The 15827-nt window shown below is 39.3% G+C and overlaps 1 protein-coding gene across 1 annotated transcript; it reads left to right on the forward strand.

The window, feature by feature from the left end:
* The first annotated feature begins 956 nt into the window (after window positions 1-956).
* itih3b.2 (inter-alpha-trypsin inhibitor heavy chain 3b, tandem duplicate 2) lies at window positions 957-14186 on the forward strand. The gene is made up of 19 exons (XM_074670833.1): window positions 957-1028; window positions 1626-1786; window positions 1888-1992; window positions 2271-2433; window positions 2551-2661; window positions 2804-2932; window positions 3066-3182; window positions 3326-3494; window positions 3585-3695; window positions 3769-3950; window positions 4053-4232; window positions 4324-4445; window positions 6208-6542; window positions 6637-6654; window positions 10975-11271; window positions 11761-11923; window positions 13407-13555; window positions 13774-13858; window positions 13963-14186. Exons 1-19 carry the CDS (start codon window positions 957-959, stop codon window positions 14075-14077), a joined length of 2784 nt encoding a protein of 927 aa, XP_074526934.1. The 3' UTR covers window positions 14078-14186.
* The last annotated feature ends 1641 nt before the right edge of the window (window positions 14187-15827 follow it).

Below are 15827 nucleotides of genomic sequence, written 5' to 3' on the forward strand. Positions count from 1 at the left end.
TTAAGTTAGATTTGACTTTTTCCTCTGAATTTAGAAATGTGATTGAAAAATCAACTTAAAAAAAAACTGTATTTTTGTCTTCAGAATTCTGACTTCTGAACTGAACAGTGTTGATTTAAGCCTAATTTGACCTATTGGCTTCATGGCTCTTTCAATATGTTCAAAGTCTGGCCCAGCAATTTCCCAAGAGGGTGGTTAAGAAAGAGGCCAATATATCCTATGGACACTTTCCAGAGGCCAAATAACACAGCTGAGTTTAAATTTTAGCTTTTTCTGTAAAATTTATGGGTTATTTTTTGAAAACCCTTCCATGTTTGCACAATAAGACAATCTATTTGCTCAAACTGACTCGTCTCAAAAGGTACAATATTTGGTCATCATTCAGAGGTTTTCCTTCAAATTGTCTCCAGTGCAGCTATTTTTATTGCACATTAAGTCCTGTCTTTTATCCTCTTAGTGCTTGCAATGAAAGCTTGGTGTATGATTGCTTTTGCCTGCTGTATCACCAATCCTCAGCCATTTACCAACCTTGTCCAAACAATACTTGTTCACAAAAGCTGTACATACTTGAAGTCAGAAAAAATAAATTCAGTTTTGCTCGACACCATATGATATTATTTTCTCATTTGTTTCCCTAACTGGAATGTTATTTCTGACAACAGTTGTCTGTTTGCATGGAAATATTTCGTTAGGCACAAAAGTCCAAGCAATATCTCTTGCCAGACAGGCAGCAGTATTTCTGATAAATGTGATCAATATTTTAGGCTGTATCTCATTTCCATCAGCCTGCTGTGTGTGGAGGTGGGGTGGGGGCGTATTTTCTAGGGATGGGCGTGTACAAGAGAGAGAGACAGAGTTTTGTCTTTTGGGAAAAAAAATGTTGACGTGCTGTCCTTGTTTGTCTGGGTTTAAAAGACAGTTTCAGCTGCTTGGCTTGCACTCTGGTGGGATCCATCATGGCTGGGACTGTGGTGCATGTCACCCTCTTTGGGCTGCTGCTGGCTTTGGTTACTACTCTACCAAACAAGGTAAGGCAACAAAAGCTTATAGTGAAGAGAACAATACTTCGAAGAAACCTGAAAAAAATCATTATGAATCTGAACACAGAGGAATTAATACATACCACAGGCCTAGGCTTTACTTTCTCTCATATTTTCAGCGTCTTTCTGCTGGTTGCAACGCACTGACCTTTGCCGTCGATAAACATTTGGTAGCTTAGGTTGAAGGACCTGCAGGCTCTCTACCTTTTGTCTTGTCTAATTTTGTTCATGTGTATGGGCTCAGCAATAACAGTTCAAAGAAGTTTTGTCAAATTTCCTTTGTTATGACAAAAACATGTTTTTGTGTGTGTATATAAGATAATTACCATTTATTATTGAGTTAGTATAAAAATAAAGGAAATATGCCATTAGAAGTTAACAGGTCATAAAAAAATATGACAGAGGGGTGTTTCTGCAGTTAAACCAATGATATTTCACTGATGCCACCCACCTTTGTTTACATCATCATCTGATCTTTGGCTTGCTGGTCATCAGCCAGAGACACCAACTGAGCCATGTTTTTTTCTTTCCTTCTTTTTTTTTTTTTTTTTTTTTTTGCAAAATGTGCCTTCTGTATTTGTTCAGGATGACTGGGACATCTACAGCTTTCACATCAACTCAACTGTGAGCAGTCGCTATGCCACCACGGTCATCACAAGCCGTGTGGCCAATCGAATGGACGCGGCAAGGGAAATAGAGTTTCAAGTCCGGATTCCCAAGAATGCCTTCATCAGTAAATTCAGAATGTGTGTAGAGCAAAGATACTTCATGAATATTTAAGGACTGTGAAATGAGTTAGTGGTAACTGAGAACATAAAAACAACAAAGTCTTGTGATTGGTCCTCAGGTTTATAGACGGTGAAGCGTACGATGGGATCGTGAAAGCTAAAGAGGTGGCTAAGCAGCAGTACACTGATGCTGTGTCACGTGGCCAGAGTGCTGGAATTGTCAGGTACAATGGTCAACAGGTCATAGTTTCAAAGATATGTTGGAGAAAATTACCATGTGTCTTTTGGAGACTAGAGCAGATCTCTATTCAGCACAGTTTATTCTTTTAATTTTTCTCTTTTGGAATCAATAGAAAAAAAAAAAAAAACAACAACAACACAAATAATCTTGAGTAGATAACTGTTAAGGCCCAAACCTGTGGGGTCATAGGTATAAAAATGTCTCCAAGTCAATAGGTGGTCAGGATCCACTGCTAACATGGCTTATTTATCATTTCTGAAGTTCTGTAGGCAGGACTCTTGAGGAATTCAAGACGTCTGTGAATGTGGCTGCTCACAAAAAGGTCACCTTTGAGCTCACATATGAAGAGCTACTCAAACGTAGACTGGGCAAGTATGAGCTGACCATCCACGCCCGACCCATGCAACCTGTCAAAGACTTCAAGGTGTCCACAGTTTGTTGTGTTTTTTTTTTTTTTAATTGATGAACCATAAACACAACTTTGGGGTTGGGGGTATGACATAGTCTGTGCTTTGAACTTCTGACTTTCTTTATTTCTCAGGTTGACGTGCACATTGATGAGGAAGCTGGTATCAATTTATTGGAGGTGAAAGGAGGTCTGAGCACCAATGCCTTGGCAAATGCCATCACTAAAACACATTTAGACACACAGGTACTTCTCTGTGAAATCACTTTACATGCATATACATTTTTGAAACATTTTAATCTAGTTACTCAACAATCCACAAAAAAGTGCAAATGTTTAAAATGCTACTTAAATGGAATGTATAAAACCTTAATCTACCTGTTTCCAGGCTTGGGTATATTTCTACCCAACAGAAGACCAACAGAAAAACTGTGACAGCTGTAGTGAGAACGGTATGAACGGAGATCTGGTTATTGTTTACGATGTTAACAGAAACAGCACATTTGGAGACATCAAGGTACAGCAATGGTTAAGTTCTTTCAAAATTTTGACTTTCAAGATCTTTGACAAATGTTCATATGTAGACTGAAGGAGTAAGAAAACACTAAACAGCACTCAGTCACTAAAAATCTGTTTTACTCTCTCCCCAGAAATCACCGGGCTACTTTGTTCATCACTTTGCTCCATCTAATCTCCCTCGCATTCCCAAAAATGTTGTGTTTATTATTGATCAAAGTGGCTCAATGCATGGCAGAAAAATGCACCAGGTAAACTGTTTTCAGTGAGTTTGTAGTATACTGTCTTTACAGATTAAAGCTTGTGCTGTTAAATGCTGTATGTCTATGCCAGTGATTAAAATTTAAGAGAAAGCATTGAGTAATAACATGTTGGTCATGGTGTTTTTAACCAGACCCGAATTGCATTGCTCCATATCTTGAATGACCTAGCCGAGGAGGACTTCTTTGGGGTGATTTCTTTTGATAGCAACATTTTTCACTGGAAACGAGAACTTGTTCAAGCTAACGAAGAAAACCTGGCAAGTGCCAAGACGTTTGCGCGGCAAATTCAAGATAGAGGAGGTAAGGTTTTAAAAATATATATATTTTATGGAGTCATGCGAACATTTGACTCCCAAATGGTGTTACTGAATTTTTTTTCTTTTTTTTCAGCCACAGACATAAACCAAGCAGTGTTAGAAGGAGCAAAAATACTGAATGCACATCCCAGAGAGGGTTCAGCTTCAATCCTCATACTTCTCACAGATGGAGACCCAACCTCAGGTAATATAGGGCATTTATAGACCACTTACTATGCAGTTAAACCTTTTGGATCAACACCCTCTTCTCTCTACAGGGGTGACAAACCTCAAACAAATTCAGTCAAATGTAAGAGAGGCCATCGCGGGTAAATTCCCACTCTACTGCCTCGGTTTTGGTTTTGATGTCAACTTTGAGTTTCTTGAGAAGATGTCGCTACAGAATGACGGTGTGGCAAGAAGGATTTATGAAGACTCTGATGCTGATTTACAGCTGAAGGTATTATCAGTCACCTTCACTTCCCTCTTTATGTTGACTCAATCAGCTCTCAGTGAGTGGTAAAGAACTTTATCAACTCAGAGTCAAACTGTGTGCCAACAGGGTTTCTATGAAGAGGTGGCCACTCCATTGTTGACAGATGTGATGATGATTTATGAGGGTGGATTCAACGTAACCCAGACTACCTTCAGCCAGTATTACAATGGCTCTGAGATTGTTGTGGCTGGTCAGATCACAGATAATGACATCGAAACCTTCACACCACAAGTGGTGGCCATTTCGGTAAGGACCAGCATAAACTTCTACCAGCTGTAACCTTCTTAAACTCTGTATAAGTTTCAGAAACACTGACATCTCATTTGATCTAAAACAGAAAAACACAAGGGTGGTGTTCACAGAAACAAACCAGACAGTGGAGTCAACTGGAACAGTGTCTGACAGTCACATCCAGAGGGTTTGGGCCTACCTCACTGTCAAACAGCTTCTGGAGAAAGAGTGAGTAAGACACTTTTTTAACTTGAACCACATTTTGAGTCAAATTTGATCATTCAGCCTTCTGTTCTTATATGGTATAGTGCACTTGTTACCTATGCAAGATTTACAATTCTAAGTGTAATTTTAAAACAAGGTCCCTGAGTTTACCATCAAAGCAAAACAAAAACAAGCATCTAATTTCATGACAACTGTATATCTCAAAACCCATCACCGGGTATGTGCTGTTGTAACCATAGACTGTAAAAAAAATGGACGTCCACATGCCCGGCTCAAAAGTGAGGTCTCCACAAAAACTGCTCCCCCTGGTGACTGGCTGCAGTATAGGTTTAAAAATACGTCTTTCCAGCCATTCCGGATGGGCTGTGGTCAAAATTTAAAAAAATCAATACACCTCATAGAAATGTTTCTCACTTCCAATTGTTGTGGTGATTTGAAGATATCATTTGGCTGTCTTGTATTTAAGTCCTCTTTTTTCTGAAAAGTTTCGTCTTCATTAGTTTAGAGAGGCTTTATGTAACGCTTCACGATAATTCACAGCTGCCGTTCTCGTGTATTCTTTTCAGGGATTGAAAAATATGTCGGGTGGTACAGTCAGGAAGTGATTAGACTCTCGTAAGAAAAAAATAAATAAATTATTTTTGTCACCGGCTCCACTTAGATTCTCCCGGAACCTCTCATTGTCTCTACTGCGCAGACTCTGGCTCCAAACTGCTACAATGGTGGCGCCTGAGACTGCGGTATTTTGGCTTCACAATGATAAATGGCGGAGCCACGCTGTCCACTCTATATACAGTCTATGGTGGTAAAAATGGCCAGCTTTGCCAGCAGTAGGCTACAAACCACTTTCCACCAAGGTTCATTTTGAAAGCACTGCATTTTTGATTAAATGGTTGGAATAAAATGTAATATTCTTTTTTGATCCCTACATCAGTTTTACAATAACCAGAGTGCAAAAAGCAAAAATATAAATCAAAAATAAGAACTTAACTTAAGATAGGAACTAAATTTATAAATTTAGAAAAAAAAGAGAGATTTTTTTTTACTATTTACACCAGAATAAAACAAGTAAAAACAAAAAAAAAATACCAGTGAATGCTGGGATGACTTTAATTTTAAATATTGGATAGACAATACGAGCAATTTCAGAAGCATCAGTGTGTACCGGTTAGAAGGTAGGAATCTGTCCCTCCAGATAAGTTTGCAAATATGTTCTTGGGGTCATTACTGTACACCCCCTGAAAAAAAAAACAGTTCATCATCCATCTCTGGGAAGTCTCAGATTTATTGTAAGTATCTTAGGTTACATAGAGGCTTCAGTCTGGCTTAAGTCTGTGGTTTTGTTTAAAATGAAACTGGCTTTGTTGTGGTTTGCTCTTCAAAAGCATGATGCAAGGCTGTAGAAAAAAAAATAAAATAAAAATAAACTTTCAGGGAGGCACTCACTGTTTCGGAGCAACTGCCCCAAACGATTAATGTGTGAATACTCCCTAAAAAACAGCCCACACCTGATTCTATAGTGCTAATTAGTCTGTTAACTGTAAATCTGATGAAGGTCTAGCTCTGGGGGGGTGTTAGTAAATTCTTTTGCAAGTTGGTCAGCTTTCAGGATCTTTCCAAACTTGGTTTGAAAATTTAACATTTAAATCCATAAAATGGGAGTCCTGTGTTGTAAAACATTTTTGATGATACCCTCGATGTCCTACATTTTTCTTCTTCTGTACCATCAACTACATTTAAAATATTTATGGAACTTTTTACACAGACTGCAATTATCTGGCCCTGAGAAGGAGAGCGCTAAGAAGGAGGCCTTGGAGCTGTCACTGAAGTACAGCTTTGTAACCCCACTCACATCCATGGTGGTGACCAAGCCTCCGGGAGAGAGCACAGATGTGCTCCATAAACCCAAGGAAGGTGAAAAACAGCCGACCACTGGATTCAGAGGCAGCTCACTGGGTTATGGAGGCTCTGTTGCTAGTAGAGTAAATATTCAGGTTGGAAGCGCAGGTGTTGCTGGAGGTGGAGGCATGGGTTATGGTGGACGCACTGGAGGCAGTGGAGGCTTGGGCGGGAGTTATGGTGGATACGGGAGTGCTGCTGGTGAGCAACATAAATGTGAACATAATATCCAAGGCATCGTAAAACCAACAATGTCCAACATGTTCTTTTGTCCGAAACATTTTTCTCTTTTCAGGTCTGTTACCACAAGCAGGTAAGACATGCATGTGTGATTTGGCATAAGACGGTGTCATAAGAAAAACGAATACTGCTGTTTAAGTGTTTACATTTTTCTCATATCAGGTGTGTTACCACAACCAGGTAAGACATGCATGTGTGATTTGGCATAAGACGGTGTCATAACAAAAACAAATACTGCTATTGAATTGTTAACATTTTTTCCTCATCTCAGTTCAGATACCACTACCAGGTAAGACATGCATGTGTGATCTGGCACAGGATGGAGTCATAACAAAAATATGTATACCGTCATTGAATTTTAAATCTGAGTGTGGAATTAACTCACGTACTGAACAGCTTATGAATCATCAATAACTGAGTTGTTGATTTTTCAATTAACCAGTTGAACTTATATTTTTCTGTTGTACTTAATTTTTAGCTAAATATTAAAAATTTAAAAGATATTTAAGTTCATGTTACTGTGAACATATGACTGTTTAAAAAGAAATAAAAATGGACATCATCTAGCGAGGCTCGAAATCTGCTTCCCCTGGTGACTGGCTTCTGTTTAGGTCAAAAATCTGTCAGCCATGCCAGATGGGCTCTAGTCTCAAACTTTGAATTTCAGTTCTTATACCTCATAGAAATGTTTCTCACACCCAATTCTCATGGTGATTTGAAGATTTTATTTGGCTTCCTTGTGTTCAATTCCTCTTTTTTCAGAAAAGTTTTGTTTTTATTAGTTATAAGGGGTTAAAAATTAGGCTTTATGTCACGTTTAATGATGACTGACAGCTGCCGTTCTTGTGTATTTTTTCGGCAATTGTAAAATACGCTGGGAGGGAGAGCCAAAAACAGTTTAGATCTTCAAAAGAAAAAAAGATTATCATTTTTGTCATCCCGCTCCACTCAGATTCTGGCTAAGTCTCTCATAGCCAACTGTGCAGACTCTGGCTGCACAACGGCTGCTGATGGCTGCGCTTTATCTGTTTGGGGTGTTTTGTCGCTGATTTTTCTTGCTCTGTGTTACATATACTATTCTAGCTGCTCTGAATAGTTTCTACCCTTCGCTATCATCAACACGAAAGTCACTAGTGCACTGGGTGCTGATTGGCTGAGGTAACCATGCCTTCTCTCTGCCCAGAAATGTCCTGACACAACCAAAACATCAGCATACAGACAGAGGAGAGGGTTGAGGCAAACACAGACACTGGCATACATGTATAGAGGCCAAAAGGACATGACTGAGCAGCATCAAAAGTTGACTTTTAATTTTTTTTTTAAAGAAAATTCTGCAGACTCTACCTTTAACATTTGGGAAATACATTCATTTAAATTTAATAGTTGGAGAAAGACATTTCAAAGGCTCTTAGTTCTGCGTGTTTGTAGCTAGTGGATAGTGATAGTCTTGAGAAACGCTTGCTAGTCAGATGAACATGCTACACACCAAAAAGGAAATTCTCATTCTTCCATCTTCTTTTGCAGACTATGAAGTTTATGCTGACCTGCCAGGTATTTTTTTCCTCTTTGTGCCAATTTTTACCTGTTTTTTCTTTTTCTTATACATTACCAACTTCACGTGGTTATCTAAAAAATACCCAGGCAACACATCAAATACCTCCACAAAGCTGAGGAGGTCTTTCATTCTGTCATTAAAAAAAACAATCAGCATCTCTGGGGAAAAAATACCTACAAATACCTACACATTGGCACGATATATAAGGCAAGAAAAATTTGTGAAGCCAGATACTTCACTTTTGAATTTGTGCTTATGTATAACTATCACTTGATAAACAAAAAAATGCCTGATGTCAGATCTGACTTTCCACAGCTTCTAGTTTTTTCTTTGCACCTCTACCCAAACTATAGGAATACTCACGGTGTTATTTCAGCCCAATTTCTTAAAGTCAGTACAATACATTTATCTATGCAAATCGTTAGTCACAGACAGACAGACAGTAAAAAATGCAGACTACAGCTTGGGCTACTCTTAGAAAAGCCAAACACTTACTGCATTAATTGGACTGACATGTTGAAAACATGTTTGATCTGTGGGTGAAATCCCAGTGGAAAAACCCTCTGATGTCTTCTCACTGTTAACAAGCTTTGTATTCACAGATGGTTTAGATATGGAAGGTGATGTATTTTCTGCTACATATAGTCCAGACATCACAACTGTCACCATGGAACCACCAATGGGTAGAGTATCTAAAGATAATTTGTGTTGCTGTTTTTTTTTTTTTTTTAAATCAACTCTGTCTAAAGCTAATCGAGTTAAAAAGCAGCAGTAGATGAGTCTTCAACCTGGATTTAGAAGCCTTCTGTTTCTGACTGGGGTTTATAGATAGTCTTAAGACTATCTTCATCAGGTGCCGTATTAGAAATGCTGACTTGATCTAACTTTAGTCGAGGTAGAGTGAGGTAGAAAGGGGTGGAGATAAGGCAGGCTTCTCCAAACTTGGCTGCAGTATTCCCACCTGACAGTCAGGTGAGCTGTGCCTCTAATTTTGCAATTTTGCCAACTTGTAACACTAATATCTTCAACACTACTGGATGATAGGAAAACATACAGTGTGTACTGACAAAGAAATAAACTATTTAAAAGTATATTTAACTAGGCTGTACGTTTGAATTGCAATAAAAACCTAAGAGTAAGCTTAATGAACCCTAGTTTTTAGCACTTCTGCATCAGATTCATTTCTCATGGCTGAATGTGTTCTATTTGAAAAGAGCCAAGGGTTTCAGCACTCTTGTTTTCTAATCAAACAAATAAATACAAGTAAATAAAAATAACCTGCTGTGTTTTAACCCCCTACAATCGTTGTATGTGTACAATATGAATCAAAAGGCATTAGTGGGACACAAAAGTCATCTCAGCTGTATCAAGATCTGACAGGGTATATCGCAAATTTGCAACAGGCATCAAGGGGTTAACTGTCAGACACATTTGCTTTGGACATCAAAATTAACTACATAGACAAATGAATGTTGGCCTCGATCCTCTTTGTATGAGGTCTTAAAATTCTATTGGGTCTGTTTTATTACTGGATAAAACTCCTCACAGGACTTTTAGCCAGGTTTTCAATTTTGATATTGACTGATGACATTTATACAGCAACCTAATGTCTGAATGAAGCTAACAAGAAAGTCTGGAGATGATGTGAAATGAAAGAAAATTCCCCCACAGAAGGAGAAGAAAAAAAATTCACAGGAACTCAGGCCAGAAGAGGCAGAAAAACCCTCGAAGTTGACGGACATTTATGCAAAATGAGACTTTCAGTCAATTTTAGTGGCTGTACCAAAGTCAAGCCACAACTTTTAGAGCTCCTGACTGGCTGCAGGATGGACAAACTGGAAAACTTAAATACATGACAAATAAGTTATTCACAATATTTCTGCCAACCCAGTTAGCGACTATCAGGCGAATTATTATTATTATTATTATTATTATTATTATTAATAATAATAATAATAAAATAGTTACCATAACAGTTATTTCATGCTAAAACAAGAAGATATGATGTCACAGCTGACAGGTTACCAGAAAAGATATAGAAATGATCAAACTTTCCATAACTACACATGTCCACTTCCAGTAAACACACCACTCTGTTCATTTATTGCCTTTACTAACCTGAACTATCTTTATCAAAAAATTAGACGTGTGATCAGTAAAAAGAACAAAAAACACTAAAACATTAAACTAACAGAACTTATCTTAACACCCATTATTTTGGGTGACATGGCTATTTTCACTGTGTCTGTAGCTTTCCATTCAAATTAAAAGCATCAGTATGTACAATGTTATCTGTAATAAAATCTACCCAGTTCTTTAGTCGAACAGCTCCCAAAGATTGAGAGAATACGAGTAATAAGGAGATCTTGAAAGAAACCTCGAAACTAAAGAAGTATAAACAATATCAATTTAACCTAAAGAATTAGTCAAGCAACTTTGAGTTAAAAAATAAAATAGGAACATAAAAAGGAGCTCAGTGAGCTTAAACGATATTTTATGTCAAATAAAATGTCAATAAAATTTCAAAACGTGTTGTGTACCATTACTGAGATTTTATTTTGTTGTCAGGATAAGATATGATGATCAGTGCATTTAATTTTTCCCAGAATATCATCGACAGTTCTGTTCAGGCCAATCCCACGAAAGCAAAACAATTTTTGATGTTTGCACTGCAAAAAAATGTTCATGTTGAGAGAAAATAACATTTATTTTAGCTGATACAAATTTTTCTGAAATGCATCTTTGATTTATTCAAAACTTTTTGAAAACACAAGGGTTTGTTTTTGATGAGGCCGTTCCCATTGGCTCTGTGACTGTTGTTCTCTGTGTCTTCAACAGCCTCTTCTTTTCCCAGAAGTCATTCACCCCATCCTTTCCCTGCAGGCCCTCCAGGCCCTCCAGGCCTCCCAGGCTTCCCAGGCCTCCCAGGCATGCCTGACTTCCACCATGCTTACCCTGGTCATGATCTTATGCTTCAACGTCCTCATAGGCCACCTCCTCCACCACCTCCTCCACCTCCTCCTCCACCATCACATACCAACACGTTTTTGCTCAAGACAGCAGACCAGTCTCTCCCACTATGTTTTAATGTCTTTGGAACTGTCAACCTCAATCTTCTTAACCATTCCAGCCAAGGTCAGTTATGTTTATCTGGGATTATTATTTAAGTTAACTCTTAAAAAAAGCAAAGCTAACATTTCAACATTTCACTTATTGGTGTTACACATATAATTTGATCTATTTATTTATTTTTTTGCTCTTTCCCTAGTACTTAGTGGTATCTACAAGCCATCTACACTCTTATAGTAGTCTGGGCCTTTATACTTCTAAGTTATTCTTAAGAAATGAAAACCTTTTACTATCTGAACCCATTCAAATAGTTACTGTTGTCAAATAGTGACAAAGCATGTATTGACACTATTCAGTGCGCAGAATAGAACTCGATAATAAAATAGAAATAATAAGATTTTTTTTTCTGACGGTCTTGTCCAGCATTGTTCATGTCAACCTGTTCCATAATCAGATAAAATCTCATCACAGCAGTTTATGGTGTTTCTTTTTCCCACCAATGCTTTTTTTTCCAAGTTCAGTGATGAGTAACCTCATTGTTCTTTTCAACTTTAGAGCTGTCTGTGAATGGTGAGCTTGATTCACAAGGAGGCTTCAAAACCATTGTCATCCACAAAGCTCAGCAGTACTTTAGGGTTAGCCCCCAGATGATCATGATGTTCGATGGGCAACACATGCGGTTCCAGACTCGACCGGACGAACACATCGTTGGTGACAGGTGACTTTATATTGTTAAGCGGAGATTTACACCTTAATGAAACCGTTTCTCGGACATTCAAGGATAAACAGGGTTATTGTTCAAGAGTGAAGAGTCAAATTTTCATGTGGCTTTGGACCTCATCAGAGTGAGTCTCCAAATGATAAACATTTGTTCATCTGTGCTTCTTACAAACCCACCATTATTTTCCAGGTCTTTATTGCCTAAAGGAGCTTTGCATAGCTCATCCATAGCTTGTTTATTAGATCAACTAGTTTATCTTTTGTTGGAGCTGATCACAGATTTTTTTTTTTCAATTATGGTCTACGTTCTGAAACCCAGTTTGGCTGAAGAGACACATTTGAAAAACACAGCTGATCAGAGCAGAGCCGACTGTGGGCGAGGCGTTACCTTTCTCGGCGTGTCTTCACCGGCTCAGTTTACAATGCTAAAGATGTGTGGCTAACTTATGCTAAAATCTATTGACAGAGCCCACCCGTTACGACCAGCAACATTCACTCATTAGCCAGTATAGGCACAGACTAACCAGAGTTATTCAGCTGACATCTCCCACTGTAGTAAACAAAGCAATTACCTGTTCAACAGAAATTTGGCTGTCTCAGCATCAGTCCCAAATCTCTCTGGAGCTTTTTCTACCAGTTGTACATTTCTCCTATGTTCAGTCCCTGTTGGCACCTGCTCATAATTCTTCCTTGCTCCAGCCTTTTCCTCAAAACTTTTTCGTCATGGAGGGTAAGAGTAACAGCTACCTGGTTTCGGTCTTCTCCAGCTCCATGATGCTTCAGTAGCTGAGCAGCTAGCTGACATGAGAGGGGTTGTGGGGAAGGACGAGGCATGACTATGGCCGGAGCAGGGGAGATAGGGAATTGGGAATCTCCGCACAAACCCGCACAAACCCGAAATGAGGGGAACAGCGGTTCGAATTGGTCAATTATTATGCCATTTTGCAGCTGGTGTACTGAATAGATTATTTTTGTTCTTTTTGCTTTTTATATTGCGTAGATCGGTCCATCGGACCATAACGGATTCATAAAGGGTGTTATTAATAATTACCAAGCTTCCAAATTGTAGCCCATAGTTCTGAGTAGACCAAGAAAAGCTGTTGAAAGTGGAGGATTTGATTTTACTCGTTAAACTATCTGACAAATAGCCCTGACATTCATGCACTGGCACACAGATGAATAAATGCATGTAAACCACTGGATGGACTATAGGGGAGGTGAACACAAAATAACCTCTAACTTAACACCTAGAGGTAGCTTGTGCATGGACTCACTGGCACACCATTTAACTCCAGACAAATTGGGTATGTTGACAACTACTATACGAATAAGCTACTTACAGCGAACGAGGCTGTTCACTTCCCTTGAGGTGATAGAAATTTGATTTAGAGGCTACTGGGGAAGTCAGAATTCTGATTTTTTTTTTCTCAGAATTCTGAGATTTAAGAAAGAATTTTGTTCTATTTCTGTTTGTTTTCTAGTATGACGTTGATCAAGAGGAACAATGAAATCGACATTGTGGCGGGAGATACTCGCATTGTCATCCTAATTCATGGGCACCCCAACCATAAATTCCTCTGGCCAGTTGTGAGACAATTCCCGGCAGACTCCAGCGTTACAGGGATTTTAGGTGGGTGGATTTAGTTGCATGATGTAATATCAGGTCTGCAAAATGTTTAATCAGTGTTTGAACAGACTTGATGAGGAGTGATGGAATACTCTAACAGTAACTTCATTTATCAGGCACTTTTCAAAAACAAGTTAACAATTGCTTTTATATATTTTGTTCCTCATAAGAACCTGCTTGTTTTTCTTATAATGCCTTTTCTTTGTCCTGTTGGTGTTCAGTTGTGAAGCCAGCAGTTTATGAGGAGGTACAGCAAACTTCAACAACAAAACTCAGAATCCTCGATAAAGAGATTGATGTCACAAGGTATGACTTCCTGTATCATCAGTGTGTATGAAAAACAGGGAGCTTTTGGAATGTGTGTTTACTCTTGAACAATAACTACTTCTTAAAACTTTTTTTATTTGCAGATACCGCACAAATGACTACAGTATCCCCTCTCCCCCACCACTGGAGTGCTGGCTCATGTCAGCTGAGTCCGCCTTGCAGAGGCCCTTAGAAGAGTTCATTGTTGTGCAACTCTAACAGGGAAAGATGTTGAATCACTTCCTGGGATTGAATCTCAAATAACATGTTAGGGAGTGATTCACTGTGGAAAAATGTTTTCACACGTCAAGAACAAATCAAACTTATCTCACACCTTAGGTCCTCTTGTATGAACTTGAAAATAAATATTCACCTTGAGGAATTGTAAGGTGTTGTCACAGTTATTGAGTTTGATGACTGTTTGTGAAGATTATGGTGATATTTGCTCACAGATTAAGAGCACCATGTCGTGATGGTTTTAAAAGATGTAAGTGTTTTGTCTTGTTCTGTTCAGGTCTTGGTTTATTGGGATGCCAGGCAACAGATCAATACAATCTTAGTTCTGTTAACCACCATCTAACTAACGACTGTGTAAGTGGTATCCATTGAAAGGAGAAGTGGAGGGAGCTGGAAGAGTTCATATCATACAACATTATGAAATAGCTTCAAGTCATTGGTTGAAGTACGCATACAATTTGATTCCTTCCCTTATGCTGCGGCCACACCAAACACAAACTTGCAAATTTAAACGCGCATCACGCCTGTAACGCGCCTCGTGAATGCCCGAGTCTGGACTCTAGACTGTTTTGGCGAGCTGAGGGGTTGACGCGTGTCACTGTGCAGGCGGAGTAGAGAGCCCGTTCATTTAAAGACCAAAAGCCCAAAAGAGAATCTGAAAGACGATGAGCTGTGGTTTCAAAAGCATGACGGGAGAGTGTGTGAAAGCCTTGGAGATCACAATCAAGGCCTGTTGCCTCTCCCTGGTAATCCACCTCCACCGGCCCTGCCTGGCTGTTTCCTGCGACCTCATCCTCGATCCCCCGAACCCCCGACCTCTGATCCATGCTCCTGAAGGTCTCCCTGGGAATAATGAAGGGGTTGAGGAAAGAGAGGACCGCAGAATACTTTCATCTTTTCCCTGGCTCTGCCCCTGCCCTGCTTCTCCCTCCTCTCTTTCAGGCTCTTCCATCTTTTACGACAAAACTCCACTGAGGTAAACACAGTCGGACTCAGTGATGACCTGTGCAGGCAAATCCAGCTGGAAACACAGAACTTACCTTCAAAACCTGTCTTCTCAGTGACTTTCACCCAAGCCTGCTCCTTTTTTTCCAGTCTCTGTAGAGTACACACTTTGTATTGTATAACTCTGGATGATGACATACCGCATAGATTATTCTCTCCTCCATCTTCCAGCGGGGTTGGAGTCGGAGCAGGTGGCGGTTCCCTCCCAACGTCATCAAATCAGTGACGTTGTGGGGGAATGTCATCGCTGATTTGCGGCCACAGCACAGCCTCACACAAATTTGCATCGAAAGTTCAATATTTTCAACTCGAGCGTTGAGGCACCTGACGCCCAAACACCCCAAACACCCCAAACGCCCCAAACGAGCCGCGCCGAAAGCGTGCAACGTGACGTCCGGAGCAAATCGGCATCTAAATGCATCTTTGCACTGACTTTGTATGTAATCTCAACGCAAATTCACTTTCGGTGTGGCTGTACCATTAAACATGCTGCGTGGTGGGTTTTTTTTTTCTGACACACTGTGATTTAGAGACTAAAAGAAAAGTAAATTTGAAGTACCTGCTTGATCAACATCCAAAATAACAGTTAAGATCCAAATGATGGTCTTTCTTAGCCTGGTGAAATGCAGAGCTGTCTACAACACTTACCGTGACAGTTTTATTCGGTGTTGTCTGAAGTTTTTAATCAGCAAATAATGCAGTGAAAATAATCTCAGTGATTTAGGTA

Source organism: Halichoeres trimaculatus, unplaced genomic scaffold (genome assembly GCF_033239565.1).
Source record: "Halichoeres trimaculatus isolate MK-OKI-2021-1 unplaced genomic scaffold, fHalTri1.1 fHalTri1_scaffold_1, whole genome shotgun sequence".
In the NCBI taxonomy this organism is placed as follows: Eukaryota; Metazoa; Chordata; class Actinopteri; order Labriformes; family Labridae; genus Halichoeres; species Halichoeres trimaculatus.